The sequence below is a fragment of the Medicago sativa genome, chromosome 5 (assembly GCF_051527215.1).
Source record: "Medicago sativa cultivar Bolivia chromosome 5, Bolivia_mono, whole genome shotgun sequence".
Classification (NCBI taxonomy): domain Eukaryota; kingdom Viridiplantae; phylum Streptophyta; class Magnoliopsida; order Fabales; family Fabaceae; genus Medicago; species Medicago sativa.
Genome location: NC_140753.1, coordinates 54,137,679 through 54,158,776, shown reverse-complemented (window position 1 = coordinate 54,158,776; position 21,098 = coordinate 54,137,679). Strand labels below are relative to the sequence as shown.

The 21,098-nt window shown below is 33.5% G+C and overlaps 1 protein-coding gene and 1 long non-coding RNA gene across 2 annotated transcripts; both read right to left on the bottom strand.

Annotated features, from left to right (window-relative positions):
• Nucleotides 1–84: 84 nt before the first annotated feature.
• LOC146923063 (uncharacterized) lies at nucleotides 85–3,449 on the bottom strand. Its single transcript, XR_015012698.1, has 6 exons — nucleotides 3,064–3,449; nucleotides 2,895–2,936; nucleotides 2,481–2,555; nucleotides 2,137–2,233; nucleotides 1,233–1,332; nucleotides 85–570 (listed from the first exon to the last, which is right to left on the bottom strand). It is a non-coding gene; the product is annotated as an uncharacterized LOC146923063 (long non-coding RNA).
• A 7,308-nt stretch (nucleotides 3,450–10,757) lies between these two features.
• On the bottom strand, nucleotides 10,758–20,224 carry LOC146923062 (uncharacterized). The gene is made up of 11 exons (XM_085715808.1): nucleotides 19,933–20,224; nucleotides 17,842–17,885; nucleotides 17,322–17,427; nucleotides 16,776–16,902; nucleotides 16,028–16,398; nucleotides 15,748–15,930; nucleotides 15,160–15,550; nucleotides 14,012–14,324; nucleotides 13,747–13,908; nucleotides 11,807–12,295; nucleotides 10,758–11,290 (listed from the first exon to the last, which is right to left on the bottom strand). Exons 1-11 carry the CDS (start codon nucleotides 20,093–20,095, stop codon nucleotides 11,012–11,014), a joined length of 2,628 nt encoding a protein of 875 aa, XP_085571934.1. The 5' UTR covers nucleotides 20,096–20,224; the 3' UTR covers nucleotides 10,758–11,011.
• Nucleotides 20,225–21,098: the final 874 nt, after the last annotated feature.

Below are 21,098 nucleotides of genomic sequence, written 5' to 3'. Positions count from 1 at the left end.
CATAAAGAATGGCTAAACAATATTAAGCTATAGAGCAACGTAGAAAATAAAAAAGCAAAGTAGAAAATAAAAAACCAAAATAAATCTCATAGAAGACTGTATCTCCAAATCTATTAATTTCCCTGTTGCAACAGTTCTTAAATGGAAGACAATGACGATAATTTACGTCCTAGTATTTTTGTAGTTCATGATTTTTTTTATTTTTTTTTTGCATTGATTCATATTTCATATCAATTGATAATTTCATTCCTATCTATTCTCTTGTCTCTTTCCTTTTTAATAAAGGTAAACTATACTAAAAGACACAAAGCAAAAATTAAGTAACATCGGTTACATCACAACTATTACATCACTAATAAAAAAAAATTAGGCCTCAAAATATAAGTCCAAAAACTACTTAAGTTGTTTGACATGGACTCTGCTGAAGATGTGGTGATTGTGATAGATTTCCATCCTAGTAATTATTCCATAAAAGATGAAGACCTTGAAGAATCATATGAAGGAACATGCCTCCTCTTAGGAGACCCCATAAGTTGTCCAACTTTATAGCTATAATTTGAAAACACAGACCTGGATGAATGTTTTTATAATATGGTTGATGAATCAAAGTAGGATAAACAAAAAAGAACAAAAAGTTTCTTTCAAAAAAAAAACAAAAGTTGGCAATTATTCAATCTATAATCAGAGAGGGAAATTTATTCTTCAAAAAGACTAAGGAAGGGAGTGAGACTTATTCATATACACAAAATATGACAGCAATTTATTTCATCAAGTAAAGTAGAACCCAAAATAAGCTAGCAAACATTTAGACTATTTTACACATTAAACTTTTTTAGAATTTTCTATTATGCACTGGCTCAAATTAAAGTAAATTTCACTTTATAAAATAAATGAAATGTGACCTAACAGGTGGTGCTGATGCAATGAAGTAATAATTTCATAAAAGGGATCTCATATTAGATTTCTTCACATTGCTTCATGGACTACACTACACCTTACTCATGAAAGAAAATTCAGAACATCATAAGCCTTCTGAAAAAAGGAGACCACAATGAAAAAAGGAGACCACTTGGAATTCCTTTATTTCCTCAAATATTGAGACATTAATTTATATTTTCGGCCATATATGTCCCCCCATTCATAATTATAGTGAAGTTCAGTGAATTCCAAGCTTTTTAAAACTTATTCTTTTCAATAAAGAAGAACAAAATACATAAGATCTAAAGATTTACCATACAAAGAGGGGCCTTCTGAATTCCAAGGCTAGTATTTAACTGTTCTTAATAGTTCAGTCACCCTCCATTTGCTTTCCATTTACCCATTGAGAAAATCCTTGTACAAAAGAAACAAAATATTCAAATAAATTAAAAGAAAGCAGTAAAAATCTACATGACGGTTACTATCCTGCAATCAAAATCTAAATAAAAAAACAAATAAGCAAATGTGCAAGAGGCAGGATATAACATTTAACAAAATAATAAATATCATTCAAATTGTATGATATAACATTTAACTAAATTGATACCTTTTTGCAAGAGGCATACACAGAGAAAACAAATCATGCACATACATATAAAAAACACAAATATAACAATGAAAACTCATGAAAGTTACCCAAATAGTATGAAACCTTCATGTAGTTACCCAAATAGTATGAAAGTTACCCAAATATAAATTACAGCTCTCATTCTTCCGAGTTCGTAATGAACAAAACAAAAGGTCGTATTAGACTACTATGCCTATGACAGATATACACTACAAATAGAGTTGCTAGTAAACTTTATTTCATGGTGATATCTTTAGAATAAAACCCCAATACAGATAATGAACAACTATATTGAATTAATTATCAAGTTGATTCAATTTAAACTCCAAAACTTCAAAATTACATTTGAGTGAACAATTTAAAAATAAATACTAATTTCAATAATTGGTTCTAATTGATAATATGTCATTGATATGTATCTTTCAATGATTGAAAACAATAAAATAGTCCAAACATTATATCATTGCACTCAAATAAAAACATAGTCTATCACCAAATACAAAGACTCTAAATTTTCATTACTGCACAGATATCATTGCACTATTCAATAGAGCAGTAAACTAATTTTATTGTAATAATTTTTAGTTTACCTTATTGTGCACTAATTTTTGGTTAACCCAATTATAAATGATGAGATCCTTCATTATTTCTTCCTGAGTTGACCATATACATCATCCAATGTAGTATCTGCAAATAGATCATTGTATGAAAATAATTAAAACTCAATCTCATGGCAACCGAATACAAAACTATAAATAATGAACATGGAAAGAACAATAAGTTTAATTGTTCAACAATAGTGAGGTTGAGATGCTGAATCTGACACAACACCTTCAAATTAAAAAGCACAAATGAAAACACACAAACCAAAAAGTTAAAACCTTTCACAACACAAATTCATAAAAAAAAAAAATTGAATCGGAAAATCCATTACCTTTAGTCCTTAAACCAAACCATCTTCTTCTCAGTCTACAAACCGATTACATCAAAATGTGGATGAAATAGAAATCTGAAAATTTAGATGGAAAGAAAGATAAAAAACGGTGAGTCAGAGATTTAAAGGAATTCTTCAAATATATGGCAAAAAAATCACAAAAATGAACAAAAGAATATCAACAACACAAATCCAAAACAAAATCAATATCAAAACTAACATTCTTTTTACTGTGACATTTTCTCAAACACTTGGTGAGTGCTAAATTTCACCATAAATAAATCAAATCAAATACAGAACTAAAATAAATTCAACACCATTTTCAGAATTAGACCAACTTCAATCAACAAACCCAATATTCTAAAATATAAATCCGAAATAAAAAATTGAATTATTATCGAGTATAAACGGTACCTTGAAAATATCCAAACTGAAGAAGCTTTCGTAGTTTCCATACTGTAACAACAACAGAGAGAGAGAGAGAGAGAGAGAGAGAGAGAGAGAGAGAGAGAGAGAGGATTTTAATATCTTGAACATGAACACAAATCATGAATTCAAAGGGAAAAAAAATTAAAATTCTTACCTCTCGCGCCGTTCGCGTGCTTTTCCGTAAAATCGATCTTCAACCGATAACTGCGATTTCATTCCCTCTTTGGATTTCTTACCTCTGAATCGAAAAAATGATTTCTATTTGGTGAAATTGGAATCGGTTGATTTAGAATTGAGAATTGTATTTGGTGAAATTGCAGTTGAGAAAAAATGAAAGAAAAGAGGAGAGAAGACGGAAATGAGAGAATGAAATCCAAGAGAGAGAGAGCGAAAATTTTAAGGGGAGAATTCAAATTTCGAATTTGAATTTGAATTGAGATGTGCAGAATTTGTGTTAATGGTGTTTGTCTGATAATGAAGGTTGTTCACGCGCAGAAGAGGGGAAAAGCAACGCTTTTGTGTTTTTTGCATTTAATGTCTGCAAAAAAATCTGATAAAGTATACTTTATTGTTGGGCTGGGTGCATTGGGCCTGATTTCAAATTCAACATTTGTTTTTTTCTTATTAATACACCTGAAAATGATGTTTGTTGGAGGGAAATAAATACTTTCAAAATTTTATGGTCTAAAATGAATTTTGATGCTTTTTTAATTGTTAAAAAATGTGGATTACATCATTTTCAGCTCCTACTTACTATTTTTGATGATAAAATGAGCTTTATAAAATGTGATAAAGACTTGTAGATGGCTTAAGCTTGTGACACATTGGATTGAGTATGTGCCACATTGGATTGGTGTAAAAAAAGTTGCTATTTGTTGCTTCATGTTTGTATATTATTAAGATGTTGTGTTTTTCGTGTGTATTTGCTCTCTCTTTTCCTCGTGCTTGTCTTTTCATTTACTTCCTTTTAACTTTTTTTTATTTTATTTTTTTTTTATAAAAAAACACTTTTAGATAAAAAACTTCTCTCAAAACTTTCTAGCGAGAGAAACTTCAACTTCTCTCTAAACTTTCTTTCCCCTTCGTTCATCGATTGAGGGGTGGTTTTAGGTCATTTTTTGACCTAGAATCACCCCCTCTACATCTTTTTTCTCTTTTCTTTCAATTTAAATAAGTGGTTTTCACATAGATCAAGTTTCTTCTTTTGTGTTTTTTTGTGATTTCGTCGTCTAATTGCGGCGTTGTGTTGTTCGTCGTCTTGTGCGGCGTTTGATTTCGCGTCTTGTCGCGGTGTTCGTTTAGTTCCTATTGAAAGATCGGCATCAGTCAATTACAAATTCAACAAATGATTTGGGCGTCAACGTTGCAGATTCGGAAGCATGTGAATTTCGGTGACTTAGGTTTTATCATATTTTTTGTAGGCATTTTGCCGTTTTATGCTATTAACTTGGGTGTTGTGAGTTTGTTCGCAGATTCACCTTTTACGTTTTTAGCGATGTTTGTATCTGATGTACTCTATCGATTTGAATGAATGAATATCGTTTTGTTTTTGTCAAAAAAAAACACTTTTAGATGAATTGAACTCAAGAAGCGGACCTCGTGGTTTAAAGAACGTTAACAAATGTTATTTGTAGATCATTTGTAAAAAAAAATAGATAAAATGACAATTATCATTGAAAATTTACATCATAAGTGAAGAAGTTAGAGTTCGAACCGCGATCACAACGTTTGCCCCAACAATTTCGACATTTTATCGATTAAGTTGAGGAAACCAACAATACTCATTCATCATCATCATCATCATTATTATCGTTATCAGTTCTAAGATAATAAGAATGAGTTTGGTTCTTGTAAAAAAAAAAGTTTAGATAAAGTGCGTCTTTGAGATACTTTAATAACAGAAAATATTATGTATTGAAAATTATATCAATTTATTTTTTAAAATTATGAAAATTATTCTTTCTCGAAAGTGAAAAAGTTAAAAACTGTATTTAAAAGAACAATTTGTAATGTTGTGTTCGGTATTAAAATTTTCAAAAATGTGTTTTAGTTTACTTAGTTAAACCACTCTCTTTATCTTTGCAAGGTTATAAATTCAACCAATATAAAAAATTACAATTTATTTATTTAATGATAATAATTTAAATAATACTGGTTGAAAGTGGTATTTGTCACATGTGGTGGTAGATAGTTGTTGGAGTGTCCATGTGAGTTTAACTCAGTTGGTATGTACAATGCATAATATATGCAGAGGTTGGGGTTCGAACCCTGAATATCTCACTTCTCCACATTTAAAATGTGTGAGCTCCAACCACTAAACTGCCGAAAAAGGGAAGAAAAAAAAAGATAGTTGTTGGAGTGATGATCGACCGACAATGCAACTGATGGGGTAATGGTCAGAGTGGTGGTCACTAGTTAGAGGTGACTTTATTGGTGGACAAAGTAGTGATTTGTAATGATCGTTGTGGTGGTTCAAGTGGTGATCGACATATAGATGGTCACAACAATCATAGTTAAGATTAGTAGTGGTCGGAATGGTGTTCGACGATGGTCAATGGCAGTACTAGTGGCAGTGGTGGTGGTGGCCGACGACGGTTAAAGTAGTGGCCGATTTTGGTTGGAGGTGACTAGAGTGGTTTTCGACGGTTATCAATGTTGTGGTTATTTCAAAGTGACAATCAACGAACAAGTAGTTGCAACTCAGAACAGTCGGATGCCGAGGTTGAGGTGGTGGTTGGTGGTGGTTAAATATGGTTGAGGTAATGTTCGACGATAGATAGAGTAATGGTTAATGGTAGTCGATGATAGTCATAGTGATGGTCGTTGTTGTAACTGACCAACAGATGGTCGAAACGATTGGAGGCGGCGTTGGAGTGGTAGTTGTTGGTGGTGAAAGTGGTGGTTGTGGTCATTTTGACCGACTAACATGTCTAAATGTTAAAGGGGCGCTCCTTAAAAAATTGAACAAGCGTCTAGAAACTCATCTCTTAAAAAGGATTAATGGATGTTTGAGGTTCGAACATCAACCCCTATATATCATAATAAATTGTTCTTGTCAATTCAGTTAAGCTCACACCTACATTATATTTGATTCTTTACTAAGTATTTGATCCGATGTTTGAATCTTAGCATTTGCATTGCGTTAAGGTTAGGGGACTTGTTAGAGCACTTGTTACTATTTTTATCGAAAAAAAATAAAGGCTTAATAGCAGTTTTAGACCCCTAACTTTTCCAAAGTTGTGATTTTGGCCCCCTAAGAAAAAAACTACAAAACCGCCCCCTAAGTTTTGCACATGTGGCAGTTTTGGCCCCCAATGCCAATTTTGACTCGGTCTACGCTGACGTGGCACCATAAGTGAGGTGCCACGTGTTATTTTTTTTATTTTAAATTCATGCAGGTGCAAAAAAATTGGCTTTAGGGGACCAAAATTGTTACAGTTGCAAAACTTAGGAGCCAATTTTGTAGTTTTTTTTCTTAGGGAGTTAAAATCGCAACTTCGTAAAAATTAGAGGGCGAAAACTGCTATTAAACAAAAATAAATTGTTGCTGCGGCATTAATTTTTGGAGGCGGTGATTTTGTTGTTTTTGACAGTTTTATTCTTTTTGGGTCGCAAGACAGCTTGATTGTTTGAATTTTTTTATTTTAAAATACCTCGATTGTTTGAATTTTGGATAATGAAAAATTAAATTTAAATACTATATATCATGACGGTTACACGTTCATTCAATTATTTATACTTATATATGGATATTTGTAATTGTAACTGCACATGTACTTTAAGAAAAAAAGTTATAATATGACAATACTCCAAAATATGATATGATTAGATATTAGTTTAAAAATATTACGCAAAGTTCGAATAAATGCTTACCTAAAAGTGGACAAGTTTTTTTTTATTACATTTCTCGTTTTAATCAAGATTCAGTTTTCTTCAATTAATATTAAATATATTGATATGTTTCTGGCGCATGTTTGAAATAAATAAATATTTGTAGACAATATATATGTTTTTGTACCCTCAAAAAAATATATATGTTTTTGTCAAAAAACATATATATAACTTTTTTGTAAAAATATTTAAGTTATTAAAGCTATATTTAATGTAGTAATATATATTATAGGGTTTTTGTTTGGTATTCTTTCTTTCAATTATGTCTTTCATTTAAACAACTGTATTTGCAATATTATACTCTTTGGTTCTTCAAATAATCCTTCGGAGAACCCTCGATCAAACAACAATGTTAAACGCACTTGTCAGAGATCTAACGAAATAACAACATCGTTAAAAAAAACTCCACAAAAAAAAATAATCAAAGAATGCTCATCCAATAAACGAATTCGAGTTCTTTCTAAATAATTAATCAAGTTCACTAACTATTCAAGTTCAATCACTTGTTAAATAGCTCTTCATCCAACAACATCAACATATTTAAATCACTTATATTTCACACTAATCTTTCATAAAAAAAAAAAAAAAATCACACGAATCCATCTTCCGCAAACATGGGAAAGGATCTATGATCTATCTTTTTCTTTATGTCTTAATTCGAATTATATATTGATGATGCCTATTTTCTAAATATTCTAGTAGAGACATGTTTACTCTTTTAAGGTGGCATGTAGGGTGAGGGTTAAATTACATCCTTCCAATGGCGGAGCTACTCTTATGTGAGGGGATTCAAGTGAATCCCCTGGATTTAAATCTTTACACCTATAAATCTACTTTTTCACATGTTGAACCCCTCAATATTTCCCAATGAACCTGTTTTTTCATTCTGTACCGTTAAAACGTGGTGCAATGTTACTTTGTTTTAGTTATTTGTGCTATCATAACATATTATTATCATTATTATTGGAACAAAAATGAAAGGGATCTCATGTCATGTTAATTTGTTGGGTTAATTAAGTTTTTAGTCCCTATAAATATTCACAGTTTTGTTTTTAGTCCGTACAAAATAAAATCACACTTTTTAGTCCCTACAAAATTTTACATCAGCATTTTTAGTCCCTATAAATTTTTCCATCAACACTTTTAGTCCCTGTAAAAAATTTCCATCAATAGTTTTGGTCCCTAAAATGCTCAAGGAAAATGTCACAGGGACTAAAAAGTGTGATTTTATTTTATAGGGACTAAAAACATAACTGTGAATATTTACGGGGACTAAAAACTTAATTAACCCTAATTTGATGCTTGTTAAAAGTAATATATCAATAGGCTGGCACATCATTTGATTGTATCTTCGGAAAGTTATTACATATATACATGATTTTGGTTAAAGATTTTATATTTATTTGGTAAACTTGCTTTAAAATTTATATAATAATATGAAATTGCTTATACTTAAAATTATATATTTTAATAAAATTAAATTGATATGATCTAAAAATTTATTCACATCACGTAACAACCTAAGTTTAACTTATGTTACCACTTACCAATGTAAGAACTTTATTGGTGGATAATTTGTAAGTACATTGATCAGCGCTTCTTGATCATCATGAGTTTGTGGTACTCAACTCACTTAAATTGTCCTTTCTACTATGAAGTTGTGTAGTAATCAAATAGGAGATGAAAAAAAATGTAGAATATATATATATATATATATATATATATATAGTACAATGTAATTTTTTGAATATACATTATTTTTATTGCATATTATTATAATTATTAATTAAAGTTCAAAAGTTTGAACCCCCTGATCCAGGGTCCTGACAACGCCACTGCATCCTTCATTAGTGAAATGCATAAATCAATCAGACATATAGAATTAATCAATAGCCTAGATTTGTTAGAAATAAATTGTACCATCTACAACATGCTGAGTAACATCCGTGAGAGACTTATGAACAATTGGTAGTGTTATAACAGGAGGAATCAAAATACATCATGGTAAGGAAATCCACAACTTATAGAAGGAAAACACAACAACATAGAGGAATGCCAACTCGAATTTATTTATATTTTTATTTATTAGATAAAATTTGAGACATTATCGATAGGTATCATCAATTTTTTTCATTTCATCATATTTCATTGTAATATTTACAATATTTTTTGTAACACCCACAACGTGACTTTCGATATCCCGCCAGTTGGATACGAAAGGTTCCCGCCAGTTGGAACGGACACTATCCGTAAGGATGACCCCACGTTAATAAGAGAAAACGAATCACATCGGAATGAGAGGGATCCGGAGGCCGTGTAGGTATGGGACTACATGGTTAAAGGAAAGCTTATAAGAATTGTTAGGTACTACCCATATCAACAAGATGCATCTTCTTTTCGGTAGCCCATTCCATAAGAACTCCACAGTTAAACGTGTTGGCTTGGAGTAGTACTAGGATGAGTGACCTACTGGGAAGTTTCCCGGTAAGCATGTGAGTGAGGACAAAGCATGCTGAAAAGACTCGTGTTGGTTTGTGGGGTTAGTCGGCAATCCTGAAAGCAGTCTGGAATGTTACATTTTTGGTCTGACGATTTTAATAAATCTTAATCGTGAGTTAAATTTAACAATAACATTTATGTGTTCTAACGGTGAGAAATTTAAATGAGCTTTCACGAAGCCAACCTATTTTAATGTCAATTTTGTTTAAAACCTTATTTAAGTGTTTTGCTCATTAACAATGTTAACCAATATCCAATCATCTTCACCTTTCGATCCTTTGTTAAAAACCTTTGTATGTAATATGAATAGTCATTAGTCATTATTCATGTGAAGAAGGTAGCTGGGTGGCGACTAAGAAAGGGGGAAGGAGGGGATGAGGCAGATACAGTTTTGTGATTAAGGTTTTTTTATGAAGCAAATTAGATTTTTATTTTATTTTGAAATTATGAGTTTAAATTAGAATAAATAAATTAAATTAATTATGAATATTAGAAAATATTTGACTCGCTTACCACATGAACGTCACATCAATTAAAATGTCTATGTGGCAATATGAGATTCATACTGGTGTTGGAGAAACATGATAAGACTCAATTGTAAAATCCAACTTAGTGTCATCTATCATGGACAAGTTTAAGACTTGACTGTGGTAAAAGCCATCGACATGCAAGTACTTTGGTTAACACTTTTTGAGCATTGTAGTTTTCTCTTACCATTTTGTTAATTCCCAAGATCCACCTCAACTAAACATTGTTATCAACAAAAAGAATCAATCTTCTATCACATTCTCAAGTAATTTTGCATATTGTGTAATTTTATTGTATAACACCACACATTACAAGCATATGTCCAAGTCCTAAGGATGAAATAATGAGTCTCATTGAGACTAATAAGTGGTCTTAAATTCGAATCTAATCATGACACTGTTAAAAGCTCTTGATTCAGAATTTTGTTGTCAATATGATTCTATCCGATTCGATGAATTAGTCCACCACATTTACACGTGGAGATATCTGATTCATACAAAGAAACACCGTCGTTCTAGGTGCCTTAATGATAAAAAAAAAACACACACACACACACAGAGCTAAGGGATGAAATGTTACTTCCAACATAGAATCCAATCATCACAGACACTATCAGGAATAAAAATGATGAGATTCCAAGAAACAAATAAAATTCCTGGGATCATCCCCCAATTATAATCAATCTTCATTCCTAACCTGTAAACCGTGAAAAGCAATATGGATGGATGCATTATTTATATTTAGTGAAAGCAATTAGACAGACATTTTACTTTTTTTGCCCATAGCAAAACAACAGCTTAAGAAATTAATTTTCTTACTATCAAAATTCACTTTACATGTAAGATGAGGGTCAATAGAAAAGCTTTCCCCACCACCGACCTCAATAAAGCTATGAAAAGGTATTAATGCTAAAAAACACAATAGCAGGAGTAAAGAAATAAAAGAAAAGGCCTGCATATGTTTCTACCTTGTCTAACTTTAATCAATTGTCAATATCCATTACACGTATCCTACCTTTCATATCCTCAATCCAAGCAATCAGAAGATTATAATGACGAATTTTCCAGCTTTTTACAATCAAAACGGAGCCAATCGCCACTTCTTTCATCATGGAAATCCAACTATATTTTGGAATTTCTCAAAAAAATTCCTTAGATACGACTCAATCATTTAATATACTGCGCCTAGTAATTGCTTGGCCAATTCATCTGTGCATGCTGAGGCTGTTGATAAACATTTCCTCCAGGTCCTGCCATTGTTTGAGATTGTTGTAGCAACGGATGGACTGCTGCAGCTGTCACTGCTTGTGCGGGGTGGTAGATGCTTGCATAAGTTCCGTGGGCAGCCTGAGTCGGGGCGAAAGTCATATGCTGACCCTGAGGTGGAAGGTTGTAGAATGAAGTAGTGGGCAAATTAGTCATGTCTCGGCCAGGTGCAGCCACCCACATCGCTGAACCTTCACTCTGCAATGAAAATAAATGACATAATTATCATCAAACACAAGTTTTCTGATACCGAAAAAAATATATAAACAGTTAGTAAAGCTTAAAAAGTTATGGCATGTGCTTTTTCATAATTATCTTGATTGAGAGGAAGTTAAAACTGATGAACTTGGGGCATGTTTTGATTGGTTTCATTGTGTTTATCTACTTATGTAAACACCTGTGATACTAATTGGGAGAGCATATGGAAACAACTTATGACATGTCAACTTGTTTCAACCTTATTTCCGTAAGCTCTCCAAGATAGCTTATGAAAACAGTCTGAATTTGTTATAACTTTTGTTATAGAAATAACTTATGCATATTCACTTACATGATAAGCGCTTAACTAAATTGTTTATCCAAACAAAGCCTTAATTGAACTCAAACACGAGAATCGGTGAATTTAGTTTTTTTTTTATCGTTCAAACACAAGGTCATTTATTAACCAAATTAACATACTGATGACACAAACCAAAAGGAACAAACGTTACAAACCTGTTGTCCGCTGATATATACGTTATTTTCCTTGAATTGGGAAGAACCGAGATCCTCATGAGAGTTCGAATTCCCGGTAGTCGCTGCAGAATTATGATTATAACCAGCTGGAGAGGAGCCATATAGTCCAAAAGCATTTGGCATTACATGGTGAGTCAGGTTTTCTGCATTTGTTCCAGGTTTGTATTGTGGAAGAGGATATTTGATTCCTGGGGCTGACACATTTGGAGGTGGTGGATATATAGTGCTTCCCTGAGGTTGTTGAGGAAATGCACCATTACCCAAAAATTGGTGCATTGCTGGAGGTGGGACATAAAATGGTGAAAAATAGTGACCATAAGGAATGTAGTTTGGAGGGTAAGGGGGTACATGAACTCCACTTGGCCGGAAGACAGGGGCAGGTTGCTGGGTAACAGGTATTGAGCTTTGCATCAGTCCTGCAGCTTGAGTCGCAACTGGTGTTTGACCTACTGTGGACAAGATACCTCCCTGCAAAAATAAGCATATAATGGTGTAAATTTTTCAAAAACTCGTGTTTACGTGCAACCTGTTGTTAAATAATTATACAAAACATGGAAGTTATTTAAAGATTGAATCTCCTCCTCACATGATTCCCAAAATGATTACAATTTCACATCAAGAAAAACATTATCATTAACAGTATTTTTTAAGTCAGTTCTTGCCAGTATAGGTACACTAGGGAAAAAATATCACATACAAAAAGGAGAACGCATGTAAATGAGTTCATCTAAGATTTAAGAACAATGGAAGTAGGGGTGTAAATGAGTTCAACTATTTGTGAGCTACTCAGACTTGACTTGTTAAATGCTCGACCAAACTTGTTTAATTAAATAAATAGACTCATGCTTGTGATTGAACTGGATTATTTAAATGAGTCAAGCTCAACATCAAGGGTTTGTGAATGATTATATATATTACATGTAGGGCATATCAAGTGAGAATGACTTTCTTAGGTGAGAATGATAAGAATACTCTCAACCATTAGATCTAAATAAATGGCTAAGATTAAAAGACTCATTCTAAAGAACACGTGTCTCTCTTCCTATTCTATCAATCCCCAAAAACTGTTTCAGATCTCGTCTTTCCAATTGCAACCACAGGCACCGTCATTCCCCTTGACACCATCGAACTTCGCCACCATCTATTTGGACCATTTCGTTCATATATATAAAATGGAACTTCAAGAATTAATTGATGTCCACGTTGAGTTTATAATTCATCTGATTTTCATAAAACTTGTTGGGTCTGTAATGGCAATTTTCTTTTGTGCTTTCAGGCTCCATTTATTTTGTAATTGAGTCTCGGATCAAGCAAATTGGATGCATTTTTCAAAACCCCTCCTAATCTCTAACGAAGCAAAATCGATGCGTTTCAAATTGAGTTTTTTTTCATTTACAATGTTGATTTGTTTTAGTGCCCGTTCTAAATAAGAAACAATGTTGATTTGTTTTAGTGCCCGTTCTAAATAAGAAAATTCATCTGATGATTTCTGGGACAGAGGTGGCGGAGAACTACTTTGGCACCGTCGCACTGAACCAAAAAGGCAGAGACGAAACAGCGGAACAAAACTCAAGTGACTTAATTAAAATGTACCCTTATTAAATCTTAGCCACCTCTATACTACTTACTAAGGTTCTGACTTCTTAGCTTAAGGCAAAAAGACCCCTAGGCACAGAATAAATTGATGTTGTAGAAAAATTATGAAACAGACTATTCAACCAATAAATAGAATATGATTATTTTGCCAGCTGTTATTATTTATATCATGGACATATATAAAACTTTATTGAGGCTTGAGTGTTAAAATTAATTTTGAAGTTTCTTTATGTAGTAGTCAAGAAGTTATGATTTTTAAAGGGTAAAAAGTAAATGCAGCAGACAGATTTTCAGTTATAAAATTATGCAGTATCAATGCAAACCTCTTGAGGAGATTGAGCATTTGGAGCAGGTGGCACCGCAACATTGCCATTGTACTTGGTGGTAGCCCCAGCAGAAGCAAAAGGAGAAAGACGGCCGTCACTATCAGCACCTGGTCGGTAAAGCTGGGCATAGTAACCAGCTGGATCATATTGTGGATTGACCTATAGTAAGATAACAAACGTATTTAACTTTTTAAGCATAAAAAACGCATAGTAAAAAACTAAAATAAAAAATAACATAAACCAGATAAGTGGCAGGGCTCACAATAAAGTTTGGAAGCCGAGAAATATCACGTGTCTGAGACTCAGAATTTTCAAATGGTGGGAGCTGAGAACCCGGGAGCTGAGAACCCAACATTGGGGGCACAAAACCATAGCTGTAATTTGGAGAAATTTGCACGCCTGGGTATTGATGACCTTCGGATGGCAAAGCAGTGTTTTGCTTAGACTCATTATACTCCTGAATAGCACTAGATGACCCGTCAATCTCACTCGATTCTAAATTCACAGGTACTTTATTGGGTGATTGTGGATGGTCAGGATAATCTTCCACCTCAGACGTAAGTGCACCATTTTGACTGTTGTTAAAAAGACATGACTCATCAGAAGGAAAAAAATTTGGAAAACCACATGGAATTATGTTAGAAGTTTTTCACAAAACAATGGTATATAACACAATAGATGTGTGGTAAGAAATGAGAATAGAAAATATAAATCTTCCAAGTTGGGTGAGTCCAACTCAACCCTGTAAAACCAGCTTTTCAGATGAGGGATGCCTCCCACTTAAATAAACACATTCGCAAGCCAAATTTCACTCAATGTGGGACTCTCAACACACACTCTCACGCCCAAGACTACTCATTTGGAGCGTGATGTGAGTGGCCCAATCACGGTCGGCCCAGCAACCAGCGTATCTTAAATAGACTTAATACCATCTTAAAATTTGGATTGGGTTCAACTCAAACCGTACAAAACCGGCTTGTAAGGAGAAGGATGCCTCCTAATTATAAACACATGTTCAGATCATATCGTATCCGATATGTGATTCTCAACAATAAGATACTTATTGCAGAAAAAGCACTGCATAATGGGTCAAGAGTAGTGTATAGGTTCGGGGCAAACAACATTATGCCACACAGTAAACGGAAGGAAAATAAAATTTATTTAGGCTGGTCACTTGCAGGCCCTACTATTATGCCACCTTGATAGGATAGGAATAGGATAGTTATATTACCTATTAATACTGTCAAAGACATAACTAGTTGAAAGGACATTAAAAATTGTTTATTCTCCCCCCTAACTTACAAAAAGTACTATTATATTCTTCCCAAGTTTTAAATAGAATTCATCAAAATGGGATTCTGAATCCTACACAAACTAGATTCCCAACGCATTTAGTTGAACATTACAAACCTTGAGTTCTGCTCCTCCACAGATTCTTCAATATCCTGGGATGTTTCAGAAAGTGGTGTGGAGCTCTTTTCACTATCTGGGCCACTAACGTAGCTTGTTGCATTGACTCCAAAATTGACTCCCAAACTTCCAAAGCAAAATTTGTTCTTCTCAGAATCAGGTACTATGATATGATTTGGAAGTATAACGTGTTGACGCTGTGGAAGATGCAATTCTTCCAGCTTCCTCTGCAGTTTTGAAGTAGCTTCTTCAGTGTCAAGGGCACCAGACGCAGACTGTAACTGCCTAGTTACTTCGACTGATACGGGAGGAGACTCAGATGCAGCAGGAAGTCCAGAATTTTGACCACATGTATTTGTTGGCTTTGGCTTCCATTCCTTAGTAGAACCAGCTGTTGAAAACAGAAACTAAATAAATATAAATCTTGTGCAAGAGAAGAATGAAAAGAAGGCACACATAAAATGTATGCAAGCCCAACACATCTATATTAGTTCCATGCAAAGGTAGGAAGTGCAAGGAAATAAGCAACACCAGGTGATAAAAACTGTGCAGGAGACAATTTTAATTGCTTAATTGCTCAAAAATTACCTTTCTGAGGGCCAATCAATTGTTGAGACCGGTTATTGTAATTAGAGGAAGGGCGACTAACTGAAGGGCTTCCATGAGTTACTGATGATGATGGAGATGGTATCTCATTGACATGATTCTTTGCCACTCCCTGGGATTTACCTTGAATCTTTCCTTGCACAGAAGAGCTACCAGTCTCAGAAGCTGCCATAAGTTATTGTGAAGAAATATATTTGTTAATTACATTGTAAAACTAAAACAACACAAACTACAAACGTAAGATAATCTCGAACATTCTAACCGGCAGTTAATTTGTTCTTGGCTGAGCTAACAGCATTTGATTCCCCAAGAGAGGGTTGATGTTGATTTCCGATTTCGCGTCTAATGGCACCAACAGCACCAGGAAACCATGAATTATCCGATGGAACCAGTACTGGATCAGAGGAGGAGAAATGAGCAGCCGATGACGATGCCGACCCAGTTTCAGAAGCAACTGTTGCAACCTCATTTGATTTATCGGAAGGTGAAGCACTATCCACATTATTATTAGTATTATTGCCAGAAGATTGAACCGTTATCTCTCCATTCCCAGCAGACGAAAGAGAAGGACTCACACCACTAATAGTTCCAGAAGCAACATTTGTGGGACCATTGGCAATAATGGGCGCAGAGCTGAATAGGCATATGAATAGTTATGTAGTGTAAACTTAAGCAGCACGTAGAAGGACTTAAATTCAAATTGCAGTAACAAAACAGATAGAAGATAAAAATGATAATTAGGGCCTGTTTGGATTGACTTATTTGAGCTTATCTATTGGCATAAGCACTTGTGAGTGTTTATAGAGCTTATGAAAACAGCTTATGACACGTCCATAAATTGTTTTCAACTTATTTACATAAGCTCTCTAGGATATCTAATGAAAAAAACTTATTGCTTATATGAAATTGGACTTTAGTTTATCTTTTGTTATAGAAGCACTTATTAATTAAGCTATTAATCCGAACAGGACCTTAGTAAAACAAGAAAAATTACATAATATAGTAGTCACCTTGTTCCGGAACTTTTTCCTTCAGATACTATTTCTTGAGAAGCTGATAAATGTGGTGCAACTTTCTCCGAAGGTAGATGAGCTCCACTCTCTTTGCCTGTAACAGCAGTATTTCTTCCACTAGTATCTGAGAGAAGGTCAATAAATATATTATTAATTTAGGTGCTTTGACCAGCCAGCATAATATCTAAGTTTTGAGTAATAATCCAGAATAGAATGGCAGCTATAGCTGTTATATTTCACCCAAGCTACAAGGTATAAATCTATAAAGCCAGGTATTAGCGTCCAACATATGCTGCAAGGGCTTTGGTTTGAAAAAAAAAAAATGACAGAGAACGGCTAGGTGATACTACTACAACATGTTCATCTATCTACTTCTATAACTGCTCGATACACAGCCTAAAGTAGTCAGAGCAAAAACAAGTATAGCCAACAAAAGAATGTGCATATCCAATCGGGGAAAACTAAATAGATAGATAGATAGATAGATAGATAAATAAACAGGTATATATTGAAGATATGTTGTAGTTCAAAACAGTTAATCACCATGAGATATATTATGAGAAGCAAAACTTCCCCGACCACCCCTAGGCCCCCGTCCGTGGGGGCCAGGTCTCCCGCGTGGTTCCACATGTTCTTTGTTGTTGAGATTCTGCAAAAACATTAACAAATGGAAGGAGAAACAATAGAATTAGTAAACCATGTTGAGAGATTGGCACAAATTCTGAAAATAATAGAACATAAGTTGATATAAAGAACCATGTCACATAGCTAAATGAGTAGCATGACTTAGAACTCCTAAAAAGTTCCCTTATATATACACACAAATATCCCTGTGTGCTATGATTAGACACAAAATTCCAGCATACTCTTTATTGTCAAGTACTAAACCTAGTCAACAACAACAACCAAGACTTATCCCACTAAGTGGGGTCGCTACATGGATCAAATTACGCCATACTAAACCTAGTCAACAAAAAGAACAAAAGAAAAAATGACTACATAACCTAGAGTACCAGTTAAATATTACATTATTGAAGCTAATCACTTACAATAAATATCTTACCTCCTTTCTTTTGTCCCTCTTTCTTTTGACCTCATGAAATGTGTCTGCAAAACAAGTGGTTTATGTTTAGACAGACACCAATGTAGCAACTTAGCAAGAACGATAAAATAGAGACCATAGCATAAATTCATCTGGAGTTGAAATTAGAAGTCCATAACCAATGAGCCTATAGAAGTCATTCATGAATGATAGGCTTTAAAAAGAGAAGAATGACATTAAATCAACAACCCAAGAGAAGAATGACATATTAAATCAACAACCCAGAAAACAGTAATACAATCCCCAAGCTGCTTCAACATGTCGTTATAATGTATAAATAGCAATATGATGGATCCTTATGTGCAAAAATAACGACAACTTGAAACTTAACGATACAACCAATGACTTAAAAGGGAAAACAGAAAAAGATAATGAAAATGATTGCCAAAAACCAAATGACCACACCTCTAAGGCCACTCAAATGCATATAAAATTGACCGCACAAGAGTAAAACTGACAACTAAAGATTTGGAACAAAAATTCATTTATTTAAATTCAACCAATTAGCAAAAAGAAAAAAGAAAAAAAAACTAGCAAGATTCTAATCAAAATGTCACAAAATATTTGGTGCACAGTAAAACTTCAAACTTCATGCACCAATAGATTATTCCTCTTGATTCAAATGCTTTCTACAACATCAGAAAATCTAAAGGATACAACTACATGCAATAGCGTAGCAGCATGGCCTTTGGCCACTTCTAAATGTTTGTTGCAGAGTACTTAAATGCTGTTGCACCTAGCACCGCAGTTGAGGGCTATAGTCTGATTCAATACGGACCATAGTGGTTGTTTTAACTACAAGGAGCCATATTCCTAATTTTATCATCACAATCCCAGTAACCCACCTTCACAAATGGGATACACCAAATTAGACAATTAGCAATTTAGCATCTTGCTTACTTAACCCAAATTCTCAATAAATTTATTTTGAATCAATTTCACCCTCCTTCAGGCTTCAACCCTTCATTCAGTACTGCACCCAACTAGGTAAATCGATAAGGTACAGTCACCTGCAATTTTGTATGCAGTTGTTCTCCTTCTTTTTCGAAAGACCTATCTCTCTTTGTCAGACATCTAAGTTTGTAATAACTATGTTAAATATTATATTAATTTTAACTGCTATTCTTATGTAAAATTAGTTAACCTTGATCACTTTTTCAGGTTACTCGTGTACTCTTCGTCTCTACAACATCAATCCCTTGTTACTAAACTGCTTGTTTCCGATTGGTCTAAAGTCCTAAAACAAAGAATTATCAATTAAGTATTCTGTTAAAACTTTTTACAGCGTTTTCATTCCATTCTTATCTTGTTATTGTAGCTTTGCCCTGTTATATGCTATTCATGGTGTACGTTTGTTTGGTTCAACTAGAAAACCTAATCAAAACCAATTAATCTGATTCAATTTATATTCACGTTTGGGTCAAACCCGAACCAACCTAATCTCTATTGATTTGCAATTCGTGTATCAGGTTCACGACATTCAAAATTGATCACCTAAAGACCGCTACAAAACCTATGTATTCTTTTACTTTGCTCACAATGCTGTACTATCCCTTAGTTACTCTTACAGTCATATAACATATTCTCGAATTTTAAATCTCGGGTTCGACATCTAGTCCTGGTGACGAACAGGTACAATCGAATGCCACCACCTAGGGTTTCATAAATTCATAATTCCACCTAAAAAACTAAACTTTAATTAATCCAAGCTACAAAAAATCAGTCATGTAACATATTCTTGAATTTCAAATCTAGGGTTCGATTTCTAGACCTACCGACCCGACAAACAGGTACAGCCGAATGCCACCACCTCTAGGGTTTCATAAATTCATAATTCCACCTAAAAAACTAAACTTCAATTAATCCAAGCTACAAAAAATCTCATAAATCAAAAGGGTCATTAAAAACAATTTCCATCTTAGCCTAACAAATGTGTATCAACAGTAAATAGTCATTATAGCATACAAAATTAAATTCAAACAAAACCCTTTTGAGAAAACACATGAATCACAAAGAAAACAAGAAATAAGATCAAGAGAGAAGTGATTATACCCTGAAGGAGAAGCTTCTGAGTGGTTTCATTGGGATCCATAGAGCATTCTTTAAGCATTGCATAGATATCTTCATCACTATGATTCCCTGTGATCTCTTTGATATTCTGGATCGTTTTCTTCACACTGTTTGGAATTGAAGCCCTAAACCCACTACTACTCATCTTCAAAAACAATAAAGTCGCAAACTTTCGCACATAAAAATTGTGGGCTATGAAAAAAATAGGGTATTTGATCGGTGAAAATGGAAAAAAAAGGGTTAGAGAAATATAAGAGTTGAATGAAATTTTGGTAGGGAAAAAAATGATATATTTTGAATTTATTTATACTATCTCAATGAGAGAGAGAGAGAGACCAAAACCAAAGTGTGTGAGTGAGTGAGTTTGTTGTGTTTTTTGATGTGTAATTGCTCTTTCTTTTCTTTTTGTTTGTCTTTTCTTTTCCTTCCTATTTGAGGTAATTTTCCATTATTATATTAGTATTAAATGACATTAATTAAAATTCCAACCGTGATACTTTATTACTTATTCTAAGATAATAAAAATTAGGGTGGTTTTGACCAAAAAAATTGTGGTAAAATTTTAGGTCGACTTATTTAACTCGCTATTTTAGGCGAACTGTCTAGAAATTTTGAAATCGACCTTTTAAAAAGTAGGTGGGGTGGCTACTGGCTTGTCGATTAGTTTAAAAAAAATTGTCATTTTTTATCGAGAAATCATGTGAATTATTACACTAATTATTAGTTTGTTGTTGTTAGTTATGTTGATGAAGAGTTTCTTTTGTAACAATAGCAACAAAATCATGTGAACGACTAATTTTTTTTTTATAACAACATCAAATTAAGAGCTTTTATGATTTTTGTGAATGAAAAATAAAATGAAATTTGTTTGACGGGCTGACACGCTAACCGTCGGCCATCCAAGTGGTGGGCGAGTGATAGTTTGAACTCAATCGATTAAGTTTCACAAAGCAAGTTCCGTTTTCAAAGGATTAAAGCAGAGCAAAACTAAACATTAATTTGTCATCCGTGATAAAAATAGGTTTTGCTATCAAAGAGGTTGTGTCTATCTCTAATAGAATTACCTCCAATTGAAAGTATCTATAAAAGAAAAAAAAAATCTTGCTAAAATGTGCTCTTAAGACCCTTATCAAAAAAATAAAAATTAC

Bases quoted from the DNA above. Each gene is read 5' to 3' on its own strand.
- LOC146923062 (XM_085715808.1), bottom strand. From the start codon at position 20,095: ATGAGTAGTAGTGGGTTTAGGGCTTCAATTCCAAACAGTGTGAAGAAA. The intron at 17,886-19,932 runs GTATAATCACTT...CTTGTTTTGCAG, and splicing joins TCAGAAGCTTCTCCTTCAGG to ACACATTTCATGAGGTCAAA. The intron at 12,296-13,746 runs GTTTGCATTGAT...TTATTTTTGCAG, and splicing joins ATGCTCAATCTCCTCAAGAG to GGAGGTATCTTGTCCACAGT.